At 43.0% G+C, this 25,135-nt stretch overlaps 1 protein-coding gene across 2 annotated transcripts in view; it reads left to right on the top strand.

The window, feature by feature from the left end:
• Positions 1 to 24,872, top strand: part of LOC311107867 (TBC1 domain family member 9B-like) — a 46,966-nt gene extending 22,094 nt beyond the window's left edge. Inside the window, exons 10-22 of one of the 2 annotated variants that reach the window (XM_084150436.1) lie at positions 10,341 to 10,555; positions 12,751 to 12,868; positions 14,792 to 15,077; positions 15,465 to 15,594; positions 15,771 to 15,869; positions 17,639 to 17,707; positions 18,146 to 18,386; positions 18,637 to 18,702; positions 19,064 to 19,135; positions 19,586 to 19,636; positions 20,105 to 20,164; positions 21,737 to 21,828; positions 21,915 to 24,872. In XM_084150436.1, coding sequence (XP_084006562.1) covers positions 10,341 to 10,555; positions 12,751 to 12,868; positions 14,792 to 15,077; positions 15,465 to 15,594; positions 15,771 to 15,869; positions 17,639 to 17,707; positions 18,146 to 18,386; positions 18,637 to 18,702; positions 19,064 to 19,135; positions 19,586 to 19,636; positions 20,105 to 20,164; positions 21,737 to 21,828; positions 21,915 to 22,547 — 2,132 coding nt within the window. In that variant the 3' untranslated portion in view covers positions 22,548 to 24,872. The remainder of the gene's footprint in view (positions 1 to 10,340; positions 10,556 to 12,750; positions 12,869 to 14,791; positions 15,078 to 15,464; positions 15,595 to 15,770; positions 15,870 to 17,638; positions 17,708 to 18,145; positions 18,387 to 18,636; positions 18,703 to 19,063; positions 19,136 to 19,585; positions 19,637 to 20,104; positions 20,165 to 21,736; positions 21,829 to 21,914) is intronic. The other variant, XM_084150437.1, reaches the window with a different exon arrangement.
• The last annotated feature ends 263 nt before the right edge of the window (positions 24,873 to 25,135 follow it).

Raw genomic sequence — 25,135 nt, 5'->3', positions numbered from 1 at the left:
ATGAGTCAAAAGGTTAGGATTTGTATGAAAGAAATGAATAATTTACAGCAGACAGTATCTGTGGTGAAGACTTCTCATTGTATGGAAACCAGGGTTTGGCCCCCAAGACAAGGTTCCTCTCACCTGGTACCTTACATTACACAAACACTAACTCATTCTATGGAATGCATGCTGTGGGTTTTATCACCAAACCAATCATAAATCAATTGTCAGCTCCAGCTTCAGAGGCTCTTCTCAGTTCACACAGACACAGATGAGAGAGTTCTAAGAACCCTATTCTATTGCATATACAGTATTAAACATAATCTTGTAATTTCTCCACCACAATCCCCCATTTTGAGATTTCTCTCAATTTAAAAGAAAATTACAAGGTTTAAAAATACATGAATTACAAATAAAACATCAAACAACTTCTAACTCAAGCATATAGGGGGGGAAAACTTCCTTGCACTAGTATGTTACCATTGTAAATGACCATCCGTTGGTTCATTGAGCTTTCAACCTTAACATAAATGATCCTTCATTGGGAATGATATAAACATTCAAATATCATTAAGAAATTATCAGCAATCTAAATTGAAAATACATTTCTCATCATTACGAAACACAATCATCATGTTGATACTCAGCATACTCCTATTGGTCAACATAGTGTAAATAACTATTTCCATCCCCATAACACCATCTGTAGAAACTAAAATTAGCATATCTTGTTGTACAAATCCTGGTAGTGACTCGCGGTTGAAGGAAAATTTATTCCGTTTAGTGCCTAATGAACATGACCCTGGACAAGCATCATGATTCCACTATTTATAAGGCAACGCCTATGGACTCAATGTTTCATTAGCATAAACCTGATATAGTTTCTGAGTATTATCATTATCATCAAAAATGTAATTTGGTAATGGATATAGGACAAATAGATTAGGATCAGTTTCATTCTCAGGATCAGAGTTCAACCTCTTCATTCACCAGGGCATGCTGAGAATAGTGTCAATATCTTTAGTACACATCATCTTTAACCATGTCACAATTAGCATAACAACAATCAAAACAATCAATCGCTAATACATTAATTGCTTCACTCATATAGTTATTAACATACTATAAACTTACTCAAACCAATTAGTCAGTTTTCAAAAAATCATTCAGTTATCCAACCCAAATTTAGAATGACAATGCTTCAGTGATTCACATTAGTCCTATCACTCAGAGTTAAAACCCTTAACACATATCGACACTGGCAGAATGTACATTTATATTAACATATAGTATAATTATTCATAATTCTAGTATTAACTTTCTCATCACGATTTATAATTACAGATCAGTATCTTAATACATTCTTAATCTAAATTACTATAAATTTAGCAGTGCATAGACCTCCACAATCAACCTGATATCCCAAAATAAACCATTTTAGACAAGCCTAAATCAATTACGGGCACAGTTGACCAACCCCCCCTGCAGGCGCTCATTCTTCTGTTGTCTCTTCATTGTCTTCTTCAGATAGCTTCACAGTTCAAAATGGATGGCCCATGATAATGTCCCAATTTCAATGTCTCAGGAATAATCTGATTTTCCTAGACAGACTAATATCTCACCTGAGCCCAACCACAATGCCTATTATGTCTTGTCCATTTGCCAACCAGTATACCAGCAACATGAGAGAAGTTTGGAGCAGATCTCTCTCCATGCTCACTCCATGTGGACTACTGTCACACTCCTGAGAGAAAAGTCATGAGAGAAAAGGCACTTGATATCTTCGATTGGATGCTGTGTACAGGTTGCTGGCTCGGACTCGGGTCTCTCGGTAGAAGTGGTGCAGGACAGGGCCGTATTGAACGCCATTTTCTTCTTCAGCCGGTCAGAGGAGGTTCACACCGTTCTTGGCCAAATGATCCCTTCCATGCATCTAGATACCATCTGTAGTCACCTTCACCATAACCTCGAGAGAGGACAGATCAGAACAACAGTTTAGTTCAGTTAATTTCTGATTCAGGAAATCCAGACAAGCATTAACTGTATGACAAATTATTACTTTTACCAATATTCGTAATACACATTTCTAAGACAAATGTCAAATAGAATAACAACACATTCTGTTGAAACAAACAATTTTTTCAAATTGGCTTATACTCCCCTATCACACTGTCGTCCTCACCGCAGAGTCACAGGATCAGGAAGTTAGACCACTAATACTTAGGGAGTTATCTCCATCATCCAGCAGACCCAATCTGGTGAGATTTGTATCGAAACACAACAGAACAAACAACACAACAATACACTTCTTCATATATACAATTTAAAATTAATAATATATCACTCAATACACTTCTATATATCACTCAAGGTGTGTAAAACTTCAATCCAAAAAACCTTCAGAGGACTGGTAAGTCTCCCATTTGACACATTACTCACAATGTGATTAATGTGAAAAAAAAAAAAAAACACTACTGGTGAAATAAAAACCAATTTAAAATAAGAAATCCATAATAAATCCAAAAATAAATATAAATTACCAATACGGTCATAGAAAAATTGACCTAAGACAGCCAACCCTTATTGAAAGGCAACACCCTCTCCTTCTCCCCCGTGGACCGGATCACAAATAGGGCTATGAACTATAAACTTCTTCATAATTATCAGTATTACAAATGACCTTCAAATCAGTATTACATATGACCTTTTAAATCATCATCCAATGTCTCCCGGCTTTACAGTGAGGGCGATCAAACCACACTAGAAAGTCAGGACAGAGGTCAGAGGTCATTCAAACCCTTCAAATACGTGTTTCTTTCTATATTAGACTAATTATTTAGAAACAGTCAAACATTTCGTATCCCAGGTTTACAGTAAGTTTCTCAGTATATTTCTTATCAAAATAATTAGTGTTTAATTAATTAGAAATTATCAAAAACATCTCTGCATACAACTTAGTCAAAACTCTACACCAAACTAACCCACTATGGCCATTACAGCCCACTCGATTTCAGCGAGCACCAGTCGCTAACACCCGCAGACTAAAACACAGAAACTGTTCCATTCTGTCCAGTATAATTTTTTTAAAAACCATTCTCAAACAATGTTCTGCATTAACCTCTATCGTAAAGTTTTTAAAAAACTTGACAACTTTGTCTTCTCTTTCTGCATCACACTTATTTAATGTCCATTATTTTAAAGTTAACATGTAATGCGCCAAATTTATACATCAGTCAATTCATAAGGAAAAATATACATTTTAACGGGCGCTAAAACACTTCACAATGCTAGACCCCCTTTCTGCCCACAACTTCAATTCATTGCTGTTGTAGCCTTGTATTATCATGAAATAATTAATACCCATGTTTAGTTATCAATTATGATCATAGTCACAGCTCTATCACAATTGCCTATCCGCTATTATTAAAATGCATTAAGATATAGGTAACAGTCCCTTCTGATTAGACTACAGGTAATAAAACAAACACTTGCTGTTGTTGACAAGCATATATTCAATTCATATCCATATTCAATTCAGTGTTTTAAATTACAACCCCATTCTCAGTAGGTTCCTCCAGCAAACCATTAAGCCACACACAAAAAATTATTACCTCAAAATTGTCCCACATGTTGAATAAATGAACCTTTAAATTTGAACACTGACTGTTGTATCTATCGAAGCAAAACATGCCAATAGTTGAATTACAATCAGAAACCCAGATTGTAGTCAGTAACACAGACCCTATGCCTATTGAAATGACAAGTAAATCCCGCAAATAACCCAATTACAATGGTTTGTAGTCTTAACATCTGGCACATAACGACACAATTACCAGAAAAGAGCCTTAAAGTTTGTCCAAGTGTTTCTTTGCAAAGATTTCACATGCTCAAAGGGAATACATTAGCAGTCAACGAGTTAAATCCATATTTATTGATTTGGAAACAGATCTGATGAGTTTAATAAAACCGGATTATCTTTTCCCTTGCGACATAATGAAATTCCTTTACTACATCACATTAGCTCCGCAATGATAATTATTTTGATGGAAAAACCTAATTTGTTTTTTTACTATGATATAAGTTACGTGGAGATTCCACCTTAATTTGCTCTAACTGTATGGGAAAAAAACTAATTTTCAGGCCTTATGGGCAGTTTTATTTTAAATGTAGTACCCGGACAGAGAAAATCCCATAAGCGTTTTATAGTTACATCGGTTAGTCAATTCCCCATATTTTTCAAAAGTGGACATACGCCAACCATGTTCTGAGACCATTACCCAGTCATATAATGCTTAACCTTAACTTTTTCAAATGATCCATAAACGGACCACTCAGAATTGTTGTATCTATTTTTTCCCCCACCCCTGACGTACGTCTACATTTGGGTGCGCAAGTTGGTATATGAATATTATACGTTCCATTATTACTTCATCAAATCTGTAGTAATAGATTATACACACATACAATTTGTCATATTTTCATATATTCACAGAATCCATATATACACTGCTCAAAAAAATAAAGGGAACACTTAAACAACACAATGTAACTCCAAGTCAATCACACTTCTGTGAAATCAAACTGTCCACTTAGGAAGCAACACTGATTGACAATACATTTCACATGCTGTTGTGCAAATGGAATAGACAACAGGTGGAAATTATAGGCAATTAGCAAGACACCCTCAATAAAGGAGTGGTTCTGCAGGTGGTGACCACAAACCACTTCTCAGTTCCTATGGTTCCTGGCTGATGTTTTGGTCACTTTTGAATGCTGGCGGTGCTTTCACTCTAGTGGTAGCATGAGACGGAGTCTACAACCCACACAAGTGGCTCAGGTAGTGCAGCTCATCCAGGATGGCACATCAATGCGAGCTGTGGCAAGAAGGTTTGCTGTGTCTGTCAGCGTAGTGTCCAGAGCATGGAGGTGCTACCAGGAGACAGGCCAGTACATCAGGAGACGTGGAGGAGGCCTTAGGAGGGCAACAACCCAGCAGCAGGACCGCTACCTCCGCCTTTGTGCAAGGAGGAGCAGGAGGAGCACTGCCAGAGACCTGCAAAATGACCTCCAGCATGCCACAAATGTGCATGTGTCTGCTCAAACGGTCAGAAACAGACTCCATGAGGGTGGTATGAGGGCCCGACGTCCACAGGTGGGGGTTGTGCTTACAGCCCAACACCGTGCAGGACGTTTGGCATTTGCCAGAGAACACCAAGATTGGCAAATTCGCCACTGGCGCCCTGTGCTCTTCACAGATGAAAGCAGGTTCACACTGAGCACATGTGACAGACGTGTCAGAGTCTGGAGACGCCGTGGAGAACGTTCTGCCGCCTGCAACATCCTCCAGCATGACCGGTTTGGCGGTGGGTCAGTCATGGTGTGGGGTGACATTTCTTTGGGGGGCCGCACAGCCCTCCATGTGCTCGCCAGAGGTAGCCTGACTGCCATTAGGTACCGAGATGAGATCCTCAGACCCCTTGTGAGACCATATGCTGGTGCGGTTGGCCCTGGGTTCCTCCTAATGCAAGACAATGCTAGACCTCATGTGGCTGGAGTGTGTCAGCAGTTCCTGCAAGAGGAAGGCATTGATGCTATGGACTGGCCCGCCCGTTCCCCAGACCTGAATCCAATTGAGCACATCTGGGACATCATGTCTCGCTCCATCCACCAACGCCACGTTGCACCACAGACTGTCCAGGAGTTGGCGGATGCTTTAGTCCAGGTCTGGGAGGAGATCCCTCAGGAGACCATCTGCCACCTCATCAGGAGCATGCCCAGGCATTGTAGGGAGATCCTACAGGCACGTGGAGGCCACACACACTACTGAGCCTCATTTTGACTTGTTTTAAGGACATTACATCAAAGTTGGATCAGCCTGTAGTGTGGTTTTCCACTTTAATTTTGAGGGTGACTCCAAATCCAGACCTCCATGGGTTGATAAATTTGATTTCCATTGATAATTTTTGTGTGATTTTGTTGTCAGCACATTCAACTATGTAAAGAAAAAAGTATTTAATAAGATTATTTCATTCATTCAGATCTAGGATGTGTTATTTTAGTGTTCCCTTTTTTTTTTAGCAGTGTATAACATTATAAATCTTAGGTACTCACATCCACCACTTCATGTGTGTTGTCATACTCCCAACGGGGGAAAAAAACTAGTTTCCCGGACACTGCCCTTCGGGTCATGGGAATAATGCTCCACACGTATCCTCAACGGTTCTCCAAACTTGCCGTTACTGTCTAAAATAACATCCGCACTCAATACCACCCCACGATATTCTATGATGGGCAGTGATAGACAGAACCCCAAAATAACGCTATATATCGAAACTTATCCAAATTTAAATCATCTTATTATGGAAATGTCTATCTTATTATCCACATTTAAGATTAACACTTATTTCTACACTCACAATAACATCTCACATTCACACACAAACACACAGGACACGAACACACAGAACACGAACACACAGGACACACAGGGGAATGAGACAGACGAGGAAAACCAGTTAGCGCTGTTTTTAGATTTCAAACCCTGTCTATATGAACAGGGAAACCCCCATACCATTATCCTAATTAGTGGTCCCAAAACCGGGGTGTTGTCTCCACACTGGGATATTGCCTACTGCGATTACTGTGGTATCGATTCTCTTATGTCTATGCAAAACTACCAACAGAGTACCCGTGTCTCCTATCTAACTATGTACCATCCCAAACCCAGGGCATATGTGTTTTCCTCATCTATCAAAACATTTCCTCAAAACATTATACATTATAATTTAAACTTCACCAAGTCAGATGCCCTCGCAAGGCGTCACCTGCACTGTAGTCCCTCGTTCAATACATTAACCTCACCAGTCCTACTATGATCAACCCAGTACCATGGATCTGGACTTTGGGTTTTCCTGTGTCCAAGGATACCTCACTTAAGAACACTCCTATCAACTCAACACAGTCCTGCTAGTTAACCCAGCTGTGGCCCCCTTAAGGAGGACCTCGCTCTGGGCATACAACAGGGGCTTTTCTTATTTTTTACTTTTCATCACTTATTGATAAATTGATAAATTGTCCAAGCTCACCTTTCTCAGTACTATGTTCGGGATCTGGCATCCACCCGTGCCCGCTTCCTCTCAGATCTTAGGCGGGTCCAGCTGCTATACAGGAGCGTGGTTTTCCCTGAGATCCCAATTTCTGATCTCCTGTGCACAATTTATCAAGGTCTTCAGGAGCGGTCAACAGGTGCAGTGCAGATCACCTCCTCATCGCCAAAATTGTCGTGGAAATTCTAATCAATAATGAGGAGAGACAAGGTCAATCACCAATCAGGATATTTATTTATTCAAAACGTATTAATAAGGTAGTAAGTGAGGCTGGTCGACCCAACGCTCTTGTGTGTTGGGCCGAGAGCTCTGACATACAGGCAATACAAATATATTTTATGGCAAAGATACACCCTCTCAGTTTACATGACAAACAGCAGATGTGTGGAATGAGTCAAAAGGTTAGGATTGTATGAAATAAATGAATAATTCACAGCAGACAGTATCTGCGGTGAAGACTGTTCTCATTGTATGGACACCAGGGTTTGGCCCCCAAGACAAGGTTCCTCTCATCATTATCCATACCCGAGCCATCTCTCCCTGGTACCTTACATTACACAAACACCAACTCATTCTATGGAATGCATGCTGTAGGTTTTATCACCAAACCATTCATAAATCAATTGTCAACTCCAGCTTCAGAGGCTCCTCTCAGTTCACACAGATGAGGGAGTTCTAAGAACCCTATTCTATTGCATAAACACTATTAAACATAATCTTGTAATTTCTCCACCACACATGTCTTTGGGGTGTTTTTAGCAGCACCTCTGTGGGGTTTCAAACCACCGACCACAACCACAAGTAGTGTCATTGCAGAGGAACTCTTCCTCAAATGGTTTCTGTTCTTCTCTGAGGGTTGAAGTTTGGTTTAGATGGCGCTAGCAGACTGTACCATGAAGTCAATTTGCCCTATATAAAGGTAACATAATTGTAGATTGTATAGATTAAAATAGATAATTTACCAAATATAAACTAATACACTGACTCAATATACGCCATATATGGTTTCTTCAAACATGATGATTTTGAATGGCAGAGTTTGAAGGTTAAATAGAGATAGCGTAGAGATAAGCCCTGTGTAGCTCAGTTGGTAGAGCATGGCGCTTGCAACGCCAGGGTTGTGGGTTCGATTCCCACGGGGGGGCAGTATGAAAATGTATGCACTCACTAACTGTAAGTTGCTCTGGATAAGAGCGTCTGCTAAATGACTAAAATGTCAAATGTAATAAGAGTTTCTATGAGCGATAAGATGACATCTATATGTATATGTGAGTGCTAGCCGTTGTTTGTGCCTGAGTGTGAAATTAGTGTGGGTGTCTAATCTTTCAGGATGGATGTGAGTGTCAGCCACCATGTTAGCAACACAGTGAACAATACTCTGTGTGAATAAATGAGTCTGTGTGTGCAAGCAAGCATTGTGTGTGTCAACACATCCACATCAGAATTCTGTTGTTATCAAGGAAAACACTAACTCCTACAGTGAGGGGAAAAAGTATTTGATCCCCTGCTGATTTTGTACGTTTGCCCACTGACAAAAACATGATCAGTCTATAATTGTAATGGTAGGTTTATTTGAACAGTGAGAGACAGAATAACAACAAAAAAATCCAGAAAAACGCATGTCAAAAATGTTATGAATTGATTTTGCATTTTAATGAGGGAAATAAGTATTTGACCCCTCTGCAAAACATGACTTAGTACTTGGTGGCAAAACCCTTGTTGGCAATCAGAGGTCAGACGTTTCTTGTAGTTGGCCACCAGGTTTGCACACATTTCAGGAGGGATTTTGTCCCACTCCTCTTTGCAGATCTTCTCCAAGTCATTAAGGTTTCGAGGCTGATGTTTGGCAACTCGAACCTTCAGCTCCCTCCACAGATTTTCTATGGGATTAAGGTCTGGAGACTGGCTAGGCCACTCCAGGACCTTAATGTGCTTCTTCTTGATCCACTCCTTTGTTGCCTTGGCCGTGTGTTTTGGGTCATTGTCATGCTGGAATACCCATCCACAACCCATTTTCAATGCCCTGGCTGAGGGAAGGAGGTTTTCACCCAAGATTTGACGGTACATGGCCCCGTCCATCGTCCCTTTGATGCGGTGAAGTTGTCCTGTCCCCTGAGCAGAAAAACACCCCCAAAGCATAATGTTTCCACCTCCATGTTTGACGGTGGTGATGGTGTTCTTGGGGTCATAGGCAGCATTCCTCCTCCTCCAAACACGGAGAGTTGAGTTGATGCCAAAGAGCTCGATTTTGGTCTCATCTGACCACAACACTTTCACCCAGTTCTCCTCTGAATCATTCAGATGTTCATTGGCAAACTTCAGACTGGCCTGTATATGTGCTTTCTTGAGCAGGGGGACCTTGCGGGCGCTGCAGGATTTCAGTCCTTCACGGCGTATGGTCTTAGCTGCCTTGAGATCATTGACAAGATCCTCCCGTGTAGTTCTGGGCTGATTCCTCACCGTTCTCATGATCATTGCAACTCATGAGGTGAGATCTTGCATGGAGCCCCAGGTCGAGGGAGAATAATCGCACCAACTGTTGTCACCTTCTCACCAAGCTGCTTGGCGATGGTCTTGTAGCCCATTCCAGCCTTGTGTAGGTCTACAATCTTGTCCCTGACATCCTTGGAGAGCTCTTTGGTCTTGGCCATGGTGGAGAGTTTGGAATCTGATTGATTGATTGCTTCTGTGGACAGGTGTCTTTAATACAGGTAACAAACTGAGATTAGGAGCACTCCCTTTAAAAGTGTGCTCCTAATCTCAGTTTGTTACCTGTATAAAAGACACCTGGGAGCCAGAAATCTTTCTGATTGAGAGGGGGTCAAATACTTATTTCCCTCATTAAAATGCAAATCAATTGATTTTTTTGTTGTTATTCGGTCTCTCACTGTTCAAATAAACCTACCATTAAAATTATATGCTGATCATTTCTTTGTCAGTGGGAAAACGTACAAAATCAGCAGGGGATTAAATACTTTTTTCCCTCACTGTACCTTGTGACCTGAAGGTAGTGTGTGTTTCAGTCTCTCTGTTGCCATGGTGATAAGGGAAGCGCTGTTGTTGCCTAGTGGTGCAATGTCACCAAGCTGTCTGACTCATCTGAGATCAGCTGACTCCCTGGACTCCTGAACTTTTTTTACAATGGTTAGAATCAAAAGGATCTAAACATTAGATAATTTGCACACTGACAAACCCATATTGACTGTATCTGCCTTATAATCCATTCCATCAATCCATCCATCCCCTCTCCAGGAGCTCAGAATGAGATGGCCACCCACCCTGGCTACTATGCTGAGCTGGTGGAGCAGGCCATGGGCCGCTGTACCCTGGCCACGGAGGAAATCGAGAGGGACCTGCACCGCTCCATGCCTGAGCACCATGCCTTCCAGAATGAGATGGGCATCGCTGCCCTCCGCAGGGTCCTCACCGCCTACGCCTGCCGCAACCCTGGCATAGGATACTGCCAGGTATGCCAACTTGTTTTGTTTTTCTGGGGGGGTTTTATACAGCATTGTTTAAAACTATGCAGGTGGTCAACAGAAAATCAGAAAAATCTCCTGTTTTTGTAGTGTGAAGCAGCTTGATGTACAAGTACACCCCCTGAACACGACGCTAGTCTATCGCAGGGCCACATTATCAACACTGACTTACACTTTATATGGCAATGTCTTACTTACACTACATTACAAAAGTATGTGGACACCTGCTTGTCGAACATCTCATTCCAAAATCATGGGCATTAATATGGAGTTGGTCCCCCCTTTGCTGCTATAACAGCCTCCACTCTTCTGGGAAGGTTTCTACTAGATGTTGGAACATTGCTGCAGGGACTTGCTTCAGCCATAGGAGCATGAGTGAGGTCGGGCATTGATGTTGGGTGATTAGGCCTGGCTCGTAGACGGCGTTCCAATTCATCCTAAAGGTGTTCGATGGGGTTGATGTCAGGGCTCTGTGCAGGCCAGTTAAGTTCTTCAACACCGATCTCGACAAACCATTTCTGTATGGACCTCTCTTTGTGCACGGGGGCATTGTCACGCTGAAACAGGAAAGGTCCTTCCCCAAACTGTTCCCACAAAGTTGGAAGCACAGAATCGTCTAGAATGTCATTGTATGTTGGAACTAAGGGGCCTAGCCCGAACCATGAAAAACAGCCCCAGTCCATTATTCCTCATCCACCAAACTTTACAGTTGGCGCTATGCATTCGGGCAGGTAGCGTTCTTCTGGCATCCACCAAACCCAGATTCGTCTATCCGACTGCCAAATTGTGAAGCATGATTCATCACTCCAGAGAACATGTTTCCACTGCTCCAGAGTCCAAGGCGGCGAGCTTTACACCACTCCAGCCGATGCTTGGCATTGCGCATGGTGATCTTAGGCTTGTGTGTGGCTGCTCGGCCATGGAAACCCATTTCATGAAGCTCCCGGTGAACAGTTCTTGTGCTGACGTTGCTACCAGAGGCAGTTTGGAACTCGGCAGTGAGTGTTGCAACTGAGGACAGACGCTTTTTATGCGCTTCAGCACTCGGCGGTCCCGTTCTGTGAGCTTGTGTGGCCTACCACTTCACGACTGAGCCGTTGTTGCTCCTAGATGTTTTCACTTCATAATAACAGCACTTACAGTTGACCGGGGCAGCTCTAGCAGGGTAGAAATTTGACCAACTCACTTTTTGGAAAGGTGGCATCCTATGACAGTGCCACGTTCAAAGTCACTGAGCCCTTTAGTAAGGCCATTTACTGGCAATGTTTGTCTATGGAGATTGCATAGCGGTGTGCTCGATTTTATACACCTTTCAGCAACGGGTGTGGCTGAAATAGCCGAATCCACTAATTTGAAGGGGGGTCCACATACGTTTGTATATACTGTGTAGTTTATCTGACTGACTTAGAAATTCCTTAAAATGCCTCCCGAGTGGCGCTAAGGCACTGCATCACCTCAGACCCGGGTTCGACCCCAGGCTGTGTCGCAGCCAGCCGCGACCAGGAGAGCCATGAGTCGGCGCACAATTGGCCCAGCGTTGTCCGTGTTAGGGGAGGGTTTGGCCAGCCGGGATGTCCTTGTCCCATCGTGCTCTAGCGACTCCTGTGGCAGGTCGTGCACATGCACGCTGACTTCGGTCGCCAGTTGTACGGTGTTTCCTCCGACACATTGGTGCGGCTGGCTTCTGGGTTAAGCGAGCAGTGTGTAAAGAAGCAGTGCGGCTTGGCAGGGTCGTGTTTTGGAGGACGAATGGCTCTCAACCTTCGCCTCTCCCAATGGGACAAGACTGTAACTACCAATTGGATTTCACGAAATTGGGGAGAAGAAGGGGTAACAAGTACAAAAATCCTTGGAAATAGAATGTCTTAATCATTTGGCTTTTGCTTCACTGTAATTAACGATTTGGTTCCAGATAGTGGCCAATTGATTTGAATTCTTTGAAGTAGTAGAATGGGCCCATAGCTATAATTAGCAAATACCAGGAAAATGCTATTTAAAATAAAGCGTGACTGTTTTCTTGAAACGTAATCATGATATTGTAACTAGGTTATTTGACTGGAAATGGTTCTGTCAGGGTGACTACTCTATTCTGGTGGTTTATTCTTTACTGTAAAGGTTATCTGTCTGTTTCTGTTGTGATAAACCTCTGTGTTATCACTAAACCGTTCTCTCTCTCTCTCCAGGCGATGAACATTGTGACGTCGGTACTGCTGCTGTACTGTACGGAGGAGGAGGCCTTCTGGCTTTTGGTGGCTCTGTGTGAGAGGATGCTGCCTGACTACTACAACACCAGGGTGGTGGGTGAGTGACTGACACAACCTCTCATAGACACACACTTGTGTTTAATTCCATTGGGTTATGTCTTTGTTTTGTTGCTCACTACATGCTTAGGAAAGAATTATCTGTTAAGATTCCTCCAAATCCCCTCATTTTGGAGTGTTTGATAGGGTAGACAAGCCCGTTCTTCGTTCACTGCCCTTCAAATGGCCGTCACTCAAATTACGTTTATAGTAGTCACACAGTGACCGCGTCCCAATAACCAAACTTGTGCTCTAAATTAGTAAGCTATTTGGGTATGGAAAAATAGAACATTCTATAGTATGTGAAATTTAGAAAATGTAGAATGCTTTAAATGCCAGGATGTCATACTCATTTTGGCTTTTCATCTAGTAGAATTCCCTGCACACTATTGAGGAAGAGAATTGTCTTTCCACACGTGTGTTTGACAATAGTTTATCATCTGAATAGGGGATGCGCTCTACAAAATTGAACGAATGGCGGGGAACAAGCACAATTGCACATCTAAGATGACGCCTTCTCAGCAATGTTGCCTCTAAATTGTGTGCGGCTCCCCTCGGACTGCCGCGCTGAATAAATATCAGCCCACGCAGAGACGCACGAGGTTGAACTTCACTCAACTTTCTAGAGTTTTCCCCCTTAGTTAACACGATCAACGTTTCCCTTTACTGTGGGAATTGTGATCGAATCAACGCAATATTAGCCACTTTCAATGCAACATACCGAAACAAAACAAACTATGCAGGACTTGATATGCAAAACTAACTATGCAAGAGATTTTGTTGTAGGCAGAACGCATCGAAGTAGGATTCTATTGCATTGACACACACTACTCAGCCCGTACTCTACACAGACCGGTGCGGCATAAACAATCAGAGCTGCAGTAGGCCTATATGCAAATAGACCATTGCCATATATGGATCTGTGCCATTAACTTTGAACTGGACTGTGTTTACAGCATGAGCGGTCGTGAGTAGATGCGCTTGTTTTGAGATCAAAGCGAGAGCTGCATATAACCACGTGTGCACATTTTGTTCATATCCTTTGCTAGTTGGTGATTTAATAGCCCAGTTACAGATCATTTGTAGTCAGCAATGGGGGAGTGATTGCTTCCAACAAGAGGACAAAACGTGTACATTTCTAGACATCTTTGAAAAGCAAGTGTTAGGCCGTGTTGTGTTTTGAGACCGGCTTGAATAAGCTAAGTAGGCAGAGGGTAGCATAATTTGTCTGATTCTCTGTAATAATGGAATGGGAATAATAATGCATTGTATTTTGTAAAGTGGTTTCTTGCAACAAACAACACAACAAAATTTTCTGTCACCTCCTTGTCTGAAGGACAAGTGTATAACAGGTTAATGTCAAGCCCTGCATGTGTTTTTCAAAAGTCTCATGGAATGTAGGCCTACATTGAACACTACACATTGGCTGCCACTGTAGGCTGAATGATAGAACAGCTATTTCCATGTTGAAATGTTAGGGAATGCATTTTCTCCATTGGCCTACATTATGATCAAATAGCCACAGTAGCCTACTTGACCACTGTCTGAAACTGTAACTTAAAGCGGGTACAGCCTCAGTGTTCACAGTAAACGTGCGCTGAAAGTTGCACAGAATTTTCACAAAGTTACATTTTGCGCTCAGCAGACCTGAAATTTGCTCAGTGCTGAAAAAAATGTGAGGGAACATTGCTTCTCAGTATGGATGAGTAGTATGTTGATATTTGTTGCTTATTGCATACCTTATTACTAAACAGTACGTTCTAAATAGTACGATTAGTACAAGGTATGTCGTTTTAGTAAGTATAGTAGGCAAGCCAGATTTCAGACATGGCCACTCAGTCGTTTTGGAGCGAGTAGAGGAAGCGAAAATTGGATATAATTTACCCTGTGTCTCTCTCTCTCGCTCTCCCTTTCTCTCTCCCAGGTGCTCTCGTTGACCAGGGCGTGTTCGAGGAGCTGACTCGCGAGTGCCTCCCCTTCCTCTACGAGCACATGCAGGAGCTGGGAGTCATCTCCACCATCTCCCTCTCCTGGTTCCTCACCCTGTTCCTTAGCGTCATGCCCTTCGACAGCGCCGTGCTTCTGGTCGACTGCTTCTTCTACGAGGGCATCAAGGTCATCTTCCAGGTAGCACTGGCCGTGCTGCACGCCAACATGGACACCCTGCTGGGCTGCACTGACGAGGGAGAGGCCATGACCATCCTTGGACGGTGAGTGGGGGATGGAATCGACGGAGGGAATGGAAGGAAGGCAGGGAGGGACCATAGTTGTGGTCATCTGCTGGGCTGCACTGATGAGGGAGAGGCCATGACCTTCCTTGGACGGTGAGTGGGGGAAGGGAAAGGAAGGGATGGAAGGAAGGAACAATTTCTCAAGTGTTTCTTACCTAATTCACTTGACTGAACTGACTCCCATGTAATTGACACCAACACACATTACGCAGCCAAATGTTTAATTGGAATGGTAACTATAGTGTAACTATACAGAAAGGTTTTTTATTTATGAATGATGGCATTACTACTCTAGACTGATGAAGCTATAGCCACATTGCCCTGGAGTGCAAAATATTGAAATCTCTCTCTCTCACTCACTCACAGGTATCTGGACAATGTTGTCAACAAGCAGACTGTGTCTCCGCCCATTCCCCACCTCCACGCCCTGTTGACCAGTGGCGATGAGCCACCGCCTCAGATTGACGTGTTCCAGCTCATCAAGTCATCCTGTGACGTAAGACATAACTAGTAGAGCCACATTACCTTTCACTGAAAATTCATTCCATTCTTAGTTCTGTCACACAACTCACTGGTTAAGTCAATCGCATAGAACAAGGAGAGATTGATGTAGATTCTGCATATTAGTGACTTCACTGCCTTTTCCCTCTGTCTGTCCGTGTCCCTGAGCAGAAGTTTGGTAGTCTGCGTGCTGATGTCATCGAGCAGATGAGGTTCAAGCAGAGGTTAAAGGTTATCCAATCGCTGGAGGACACCGCCAAGAGGAGCGTGGTGAGTTCATATGTCAAAGAAGCAGTGGTGTAAAGTAACTAGCTAAAAAACTTTGAAATATATAGTACTTAAGTAGTTTTTGTGGGTGTCTGTACTTTACTTCACTGTTTATATATTTTACTTTTACTCCACTACATTCCTAATGAAAATATGTACTTTTTACTCCATACATTTTCTATGACACCCAAAAGTATTTGTTACATTTTGATTGCTTAGCAGGACAAGGAAATTGTCAAATTCACGCACATATCAATATATCATACGTTGTCATCCCTACTGCCTCTGATCTGGCGGACTAACTAAACACAAATACTGCGTTTGCAAATTATGTCTGAGTGTTGGAGTGTGCTCCTGGCTGTCCGTGTGACAATTCAGTACTTTTTCCACCACTGTACTTAAGTACATTTAAAAACAGATACTTTTAGACATGTTACTGAAGTAGTATTTTACTGGGTGACTTTCACTTTTACTTGAATCATTTTCTATTAAGGTATCTTTACTTTTACTCAAGAATGACAATTTAGTACTTTTTCCACTACTGCAAAGAAGTGACCATGAATGAAGCACTTGGTGACCTCGCCTCTGACAGTTCCCTATGAAATGACCCACTGTAAACAAGCAAAACAGAGCAGCCAATTTAACAGACGTTTTTATTGATTAGTATTCGGGATAATGTGTATCCAAGTCTGTACTGTGTTGTTGTCAACAAATTGCATATTCACTGGACATCTTCATATGTCCATAATTATCACTTAACAATGGCTATGGAGGAGAAAGTAGTGCGCTTGGAACGGTCAGACAGAAACCGCATTGGCCCAACTCTCTATACACTTGAGTGTACAAAACATTAGGAACACCTGCTCTTTCCATGATAGACTGACCATGTGAATCCAGGTGAAAGCTAAATTCCCTTATTGATGTCACTTGTTAAATCCACTTCAATCAGTGTAAATGAAGGGGAGGAGACAGGTTAAAGAAGGATTTTTAAGCCTTGAGACAATTGAGACATTGTATGTGTGCCATTGAGGGTGAATGGGCAAGACACAATATTGAAGTGCCTTTGAACGGGGTATGGTAGTAGGTGCCAGATGCACCAGTTTGAGTGTGTCAAGAACAGCAACGCTGCTGGGCTTTTCACGCTCAATAGTTTCCCGTGTGTATGAAGAATGGTCTACCACCCAAAGGACATCCAGCCAACTTGACATAACTGTGGGAAGCATTGGAGTCAACATGGGCCAGCATCCCTGTGGAATGCTTTTGACACCTTGGAGAGTCCATGTACCGACAAATTGAGGCTGTTCTGAGGGCAAAAGGGGGTGCAACTCAATATTAGGAAGGTGTTCCTAATGTTTGGTATGCTCTGTGTATATGACTCTGGATTAGGTTATACATTCCAACCTTTAAGGGATACTTCAAGATCTTGGCAATGAGGCCAAAATGCTAGCAGATACCCATAGACTTCCAGTCATTGGGCTAATGCTAGGTAGCATTGGCTCTCGAAACTAGCACTAACTTCCTTCATACTGGACACAGAGACATAAAAATGGTATCCATGAGTTCATCTGACTCTGGGGAAGTAGATAAGGGGCCTCATTGCCAAAAACCTGAAGTATCCCTTTAATAATGATCAATTGTGGATATCAGATGTAATAGGTTATGTTAAGGTTGGAACAAAAACATGTCCATGCCTAAGTCATACAGTGCCTACCTAATATGCTGTAGCCAGAGGTCTTTCTCTGTCTGATGTAGAGCTGTGTGTCTGTCCACAGGTGAGAGCTATCATGACAGACTCAGCCTTCAGTATTGAGGAGCTAGAGGAACTCTATGTTCTCTTTAAGGTAAGAAATCATTGTTATTACCGCACCTACGGCTTTTTACCCGACACTGGTTTGGAACATTTAGTTTTCTCTGTTAGCAATGTTGTTCTATACTCGGGCGTGTCAACTTAGTGTGGTGGGTGGTAATGACAACAAGTCACACAGCTGTCACACGTTAGGTGTTATGTAACCATTATCAATAGACTGAGAACAAAACAAGTTATGAGTCATGCCCCAAACAAGTGTAATACAACACATTTCACTGCACCTATCCGGTATAGGTGACAAAACATAAAAAAAAAAAAAACAACTGAAAGCCTGCAACAAAAGCCATCATTGTCAAGCCATTGTCAATAGCTCAAGTCCCTCAACTGTCAAGCACCATTGCACTATCGATTCAATGTTTCAATCAGCCAGTACCACCTCTGACCTGCATCCCACTTCCCTTCCCCATGGCAGGCCAAGCACATCATGAGCTGCTACTGGGGGGCCAGCAGCACGGCGGCGGAGCGCCACGACCCCAGCCTGCCCTACCTGGAGCAGTACCGCATTGACCTGGGACAGTTCTGCCAGCTGTTCGGGGCCCTGGGCACCTGGCTGTGTGGCACGCACACCGCCACGCTGGCCGCACGCCTCTTCCACCTGCTGGACATGAACAAGGACGGCCTCATCAACTTCAAGGAGTTTGTCACAGGCCTGAGTGAGTTTGGAGATTTGAAGTAAAGAATCGCAACTTGCTGTTTGAAAAATGAACTGATTTCTATAAAAAACATTGATGTTTCGGCTGTCGGGGGGAGGGGTGGGGGTTGTGCAGCTGGTGTTTTGAGGTAGTTTCGAGACCAATTATGTGCAGGTTTGTAGCAGGATAAATCCCACTGTTTAATTGACTGGTTGATTATAAGATTGTAGTCAGCATGGATCCAACTGACCCACCACGTGTCTCCCATCAGGTGGGATGTACCACGGAGACATGACAGAGAAACTGAAGTTACTGTACAAACTTCACCTGCCTCCAGGTAAGCAGGGAAAAGCACAACTCTGCCGGTCCAATAACAGTCTGATCAACTCATTGTAGACATGGATATTCACACTCCCATTCTCACTAATTGGCTTCACACACTTTTTCCCTCAAACAGAGTTGTAGTGAATCAGCACACAGTCCTGTGACCCTGTGCTTTGGGTGGTGTGTTTTTAAAGGGACAGACACCATGTGTGTGCATGACAGAATAATTACGTTAGTGTCTGTGGGTGTTTTACAATAGTGTTTCAGAAAGGGAACAATTTAGCAGTTTTGGAGAAAAGATGTGTACGTGCGTACTTGTGTATGTGTTATGATAATACATTCTGGGGCTAACATGCTTCTTGTTTCTCTTACAGCATTGTGTCCAGAGGAGGCGGAGTCTGCACTGGAAGCGGCACAGTTCTTCACTGACGATGACACTCCACAGGGTACACACACACATTGCTGTTTACATAAACATAACATATTCCCTCATAGGAGGGAACACACACACTTGTGAACCATCTTTCATGCTGTAGTTTGCTCACAATTTACATGCAATATTTTACATGTTGGTTAGATTTCTTTGCTTGAGGCAATGAGTGGTTCTTACATTCCTGCTCCCTTGCATGCGTCTGTGCATGGAAAACGGATTCCTACTACTGACTTAACTAAACAGAATATGTATTCTCATCTTCCTATCGTTTGATGCCCTCCCTCCCTGCCTCCCTCTTTCTCCTCCCACCCTCTCTTTCCTCCCTCTCTCCTCTCCTCTCCTCCCTCCCTTCTCACTTGTCTTAATCTCTCTATCTTGCTCTTTATCTATCGCTCTCTTTAATTCTTCCTCTCATGTCTGTCCTCTCTCCCCATCTGGTTCCAATTTCTTCTCACCGCTCCAGAACCTACCTTCCTGTCTGATCTGGACTTCCTGGTGCAGGAAGTGACCTCAGGTTTGTCTCTCTGTAAATCTCTGTGTCACAAAGACACTTTTGATCAACAAAATGGTGGCCACACTGTCTTCAGGGGGAATAGTCAATATCATGTTTGAATAATCTGAAAACTTGTGAAACAATGATTAGTTGTAGTTCATAGAGGACATATCTCTAACCTGTTAATAACCTCCCCATGTGGTATAGCACATTCAATGACAGCACAGCATCATACCAGCAGATTACAGAACTAGCCTCCTAGCATCTGGGGGCTAGTTGAGTCACATTTTCTGTGAAGTGGATGTCTCACAAACTAGCACAAACATCAAACTAACTGTAATCATTTTACACTGGAAAGACCCCCCACCTCCCAACCCCTGTCTAGGTAACCCACTTTCCTACTTGTCACAGTAGTGTGTACACTGGTGTGGATGGTCTGATTAGTGACTTTGTGGACATGATGATGGTGGTGGTTGTCTCTGTCTGCAGGAGAGGAGGTGAAAGAGGCTGGGGACGCGTCGGGAAGCAGAGATGCAGAGGAGAAGATAGGTGTGCCTCACTCCCCTGCCTATATTAATGACCTTTCTACAGTATTGGTCTTCTTCCTTGTCCTGCCCTCTGCAAGATTCAAGCGGTATTGCTATACATACAGTGCCTTCAGAAAGCATTCATACCCCTTGATTTATTCTACATTTTGTTGTGTTACAGCCTGAATTCAAAATGGATTACATTTGTTTTTTTGTTTTTCTCACCCATCTACACACAATACCCCATAATGACAAAGTAAAAACATGTTTTTATAAATATTTGCAAATTTATTGAAAATTAAATACAGAAATATCTAATTTACATAGTTATTCACACCCCTTTGCTATGACACTCCAAATTGAGCTCAGGTGCATCCAATTTAATTTGATAATCCTTGAGATGTCACTACAACGTGATTGGAGTCCACCTGTGGCCCATTCAATTGTTTGGACATGATTTAGAAAGAAACACACCTGTCTATATAAGGTCCCACAGTTGACAGTTCATGTCAGAGCAGAAACTATACCAGGAAGTCTAAGGAACTGTCCATAGATCTCTGACAATTGTGATGAGGCATATGTCTGGGGAAGAGTATAAAACTATTGAAAGTGTTGAAAGTTTCCAAGAGCATAGTGAACTCCATCATTGGGAAATTGAAAAAATATGGAATTACCTAGCGCTGGCCATCCAACCAAACTGAGCAACCAGGCAAGAAGGACCTTGGTCAGGGAGGTGACCAAGAACACAGTGACCACTCTGACAAAACTACAGAGTTACTTGGCTGAGATGGGAGAACCTGTCAGAATGACAAGTCTCTACAGCACTTCACCAATCTGGGCTTTATGGGAGAGTGGCCAGACGGAAGCCACTCCTGAGAAAAAGGCACATGACAGCACACCTGGAGTTTGCAAAAAGGCATGTGAAAGACTCTGAGAGCATAAGGAAAACGATTGTGGTCTGATGGAAACTGGTAAGGATAGAGGGAACAATGAATGGAGCCAAATACAGGAAAATCCTTGATGAGAACCTGCTTCAGAGTGCAAACAACCTTAGACTGGGGCGAAGATTTACGTTCCAAGAGGAAAATGACCCCAAGCATACAGCCAAAGCAATGCTGGAATGGCTTCAGAACAAGAATTTGAAAGCCATTGAGTGGCCCAGCCAAAGCCCAGACTTGAATCCCATTGAAAATCTGTGGAAAGAATTGAAGATTGCTGTTCACTGCCACTCCCCATCTAACTTAACAGAGCTTGAGAATATCTGAGAGGAAGAATGGGAAAAATCCAGATGTGCAAAGCTGATACAGACATACCCAAGACGACTCAAAGCTGTAATCAAAGTATTGAGTCGGGTGCGAATACTTGTGAATTATATATTTCTGTATTTCATTTTCAATACAATTGCGATCATCTTTAAAGACATGTTTTCACTTTGTCATTATGGATTATTGTGTGTAGATTGGTGAGAAAAAACATATATATTTAATCCATTTTAAATTCAGGCTGTAACACAACAAAATATGGAATAAGTCAAGAGGTATGAATAATTTCTGAAGGCACTGTATCCAGTGTAATATTGTGATGTCTGTTTCAGAGGTGAAGGACTATAAGTACTACCTGCGGATGTGGGCCATGGAGAATGAGCCCAAGAAGGAGACTATTAAAGACCTTCGCAGGATGAACCAGGTACATACTAGATTACTGAGAGTTGACTACTCATACACACTTAGAGAAGCCATTTCTGACTGATCCCCTGTTTGTGTCCTCTACAGGAACAGTTCATAGAGCTGTGTAAGACCCTGTACAACATGTTCAGCGAGGACCCACTGGAGCAGGAGCTCTACCACGCCATCGCCACTGTGGCCAGCCTGCTGCTGCGCATTGGCGAGGTGGGCAAGAAGTTCACCAACAACGGCGCCAAGAAACAAACCGACACCACCAATGCCCAGGCTCCCGCCCCTGCCGCTGAACTTTCCCAACCCGAAAAAGAGGGGCCGAACGGGGAGAGCAGCTCAGGCCAGTCCCTGGTCTGCAGGGCCTTGGCGGAGGCCCAGCTAGAAACGCCGCCTCAGCAGTCGTCGGATGAAGAAGTGAAGGATGACACGTCGGTCTCGTCCTACTCCATGGTGAGCACAGGTTCGCTGCAGTGCGAGGACATCGCCGACGACACGGTCCTGATTGGCTGCTCCGGTGACCAGCAGCGGCGAGGCAGCATACTGGACGGCGATTGGTCCATCACCTTCGAGCAGGTGCTGGCGTCGATGCTCACCGAGCCGCCCCTGGTGGACTACTTTGAGAAGAAGGGAGACATTCAGGCAAGAATGGCCGCCTGTAAGATGCAAAGGGGGGTGGAGAGGCAGGTGAGCTCGTCAAGCGACCACGAATTGGCCCAGCTCTCGACCTGAGTGGACCCATCCAGAACTCAACACTCGCTGTCTCTTCACACCCGTAGGGGAAACCCATCACTGTCCTACTCAAGTCGGGCCTTGCCTCACTACCATTTCACAGGGAGCTCTAGACCTGTATCACTGTTGTGATTGTCATCCTTATACAGAACCAGATGTGTATATATAGGAAATATATCTATTGAAACAAAATACTCCAGAGTCTGCCCAACAGATCTTACCTTTGATAAAAGCCACATAACCCTAAACATTTAGGGCTGGTTTCCCAGAACCAGATTCCACCTAAGCCTGTTCCTAGACTAAAAAGCACTTTCAAAATACAGATTCTCCATTGAGCATGCTTTCTATTCCAGGACTAAGCTTAATATTGGTCTGGGAAACCGGCCCTTGAAGCGTAGTGGCTAATCCAAGGGTAGGATGCTGGGCAGAGGAGCGTTGATGCAGCATATCAGAGTTATACATGTTAGTACTCAACTGTATTATTGTATCTATCGTTGTGCCCTTTCTGTTGCTTCTCTGCACTCTGCGGACCACAATCGAAGCTGTGGATAAAAGCCTTTAAATGTAAGACCTGTATATGAGACATGTATACGTTTGTGTGTCTGTGAAATCCATAGCCGTCTCAAACTAAAGAAAGAAAGCCTTGCCTTAAAAAAATGACTGAACTAGATGTTAGATTTCTTCAAAGCAGCTTGTTTTTGTTTTATGTAGTTTTTTCTTAGGGAGAACGTTGCCGTTACCAGTCGGTTCTCTGGCCAGTACTTGTTTTATTAGTCCCATTTCAGCAGTCTAACTAACAGTCAATTAATCTGCAGCCTTCAGATAAGCATGGAGCTTCTGTCATTGGGTGACTTGCCTTCCGCTCGTAACTTACTAGGACCTGATTAGACTGTTTTGTAAGGGTAGGTTGGCATATACACAGGGATTCCAACTGTAACAATGCGGGGGCCTCCATATAGCTCATTGAAATTGCATTGAAATGGCATTGTTTTCATTGAATACACTTCTTGATTTTAACCTGCATATCAAACAAGGCAATATCTCTCTTCCCCTAGTTCAAAGCAGACACTCAGGGGGCACTATCTGTCATTCATGAAATGACCTCAAGTATTGTTTTACCCACAGAAATACTATGGTTTTCCCATTACAGTTACTAGGCCTAACTGTCAGTGAGTCAGTTTTATCTATGTATTCGGGCCGAGGTAAATTGATCACCTGTAAGTAAGTGTTTGATGGTTACCCCTGTAATGCACTTCTTCTGTCATTTCAGAATAGCAGTAAGGAAACACTTCCTGATGGTTTACTGAAAACAAGCAACTACTCTTTTTACTGATTCGGATTACATTTCAGTCTAGAAACACTTGCTTAATATCATCTAATGCTTGTTGTTGTATTACCTGTCACATTGGTCACAAACAGATATTTTGCACTTCTACAGAATGCTTCATGCCCACTTTCGTCAACAAATATCTTTTAATGTTTGACTAGAAAAAGTATCTTTAAGAACCCCTTGTCTTTAAACCATTCAGGTCCCCTACTTTGGAAGGGACCGGACAGATGTAAACAATATGGCGATGGCTCCAGTCCCGATGAGGTTTGGGGATATCTAGAATATTGCTCGCACCTATCTAGTTCCTTCAGAACTTCAGATTGAAAAACACTAGAGTAGTCAATAGGAGTTAGGGATTGATAGACAAGACTCCTCACAGTTTTAGTTTCCCCTATGATTATCCAGACAGGTCTGATTATCAGTGGAGAAATGTGCTGCCACGGCTCAATGCTAATCTCAGAACTGTTCTTCTGTGACACTAAAACCAGACTGTAGTAAAATGTTGTCTGGCTGGCCCTTTGTGCATAACCAAACACAACAGTCCAGCGTTGCCCAAGGAATTTGTTTGCTGCATTACATACCATGTTTATCGGCACTTTGTAAGATAATTGTTTTATACCCCAAGGTATCACAGTGTCCCAGTTCATTCAATTGTATGTTGCTTTTTTTAGTTTGCACACAAAACCCTGTCTCACTCTTTGTATATTCTTCGCTTTGCACCTGCCTATGTTTCTGATATCTATTGAAATGTACTAATTGTACTCGTTTACCTTGCAGACTACTTGCTAAATGTGAAAACAAAGAATGAGGAAGCAGTTTTGGATCCTTTTTGCTTCTAGGATAGTCTGTGGCCATTGCAAATCGGTTTATCCACCTATAGCTATAATGTCATCACAGTATTCATGTAACAGATTTATTTATTCACAAACTTGCATTTTAAATTGTCTTTGATCAGTACTGTACTATATTGTGTACTAAATACAAATACTGAATGGAAAAGTTGTTGTTTTTTGTCAAAGGACGGAGGGGTGTTGGTGGAAGATGCGGGCAGGTCAGGGGGATCTATGGAGGCTCTGAGAGGATAGGAGCCACTCACCCAGCACTATGAGCTCAGTGTAGTCCTCGCTGTTCCCTGTCAGATCCTGAGAGGACGCCACAAAGCAGACGTACACGCCGCTGTCTCCCCATGCTGTCTGGGCAAGGTTCCGGTCTGCGTCTAAAGACACAAGTAGGGTGGAAGTTTTGGAGGGGACACTGG

Source organism: Coregonus lavaretus, assembly GCF_964263955.1.
Source record: "Coregonus lavaretus genome assembly, chromosome: 32".
Taxonomy (NCBI): domain Eukaryota; kingdom Metazoa; phylum Chordata; class Actinopteri; order Salmoniformes; family Salmonidae; genus Coregonus; species Coregonus lavaretus.
This window is presented reverse-complemented; position numbering and strand designations above follow the sequence as displayed.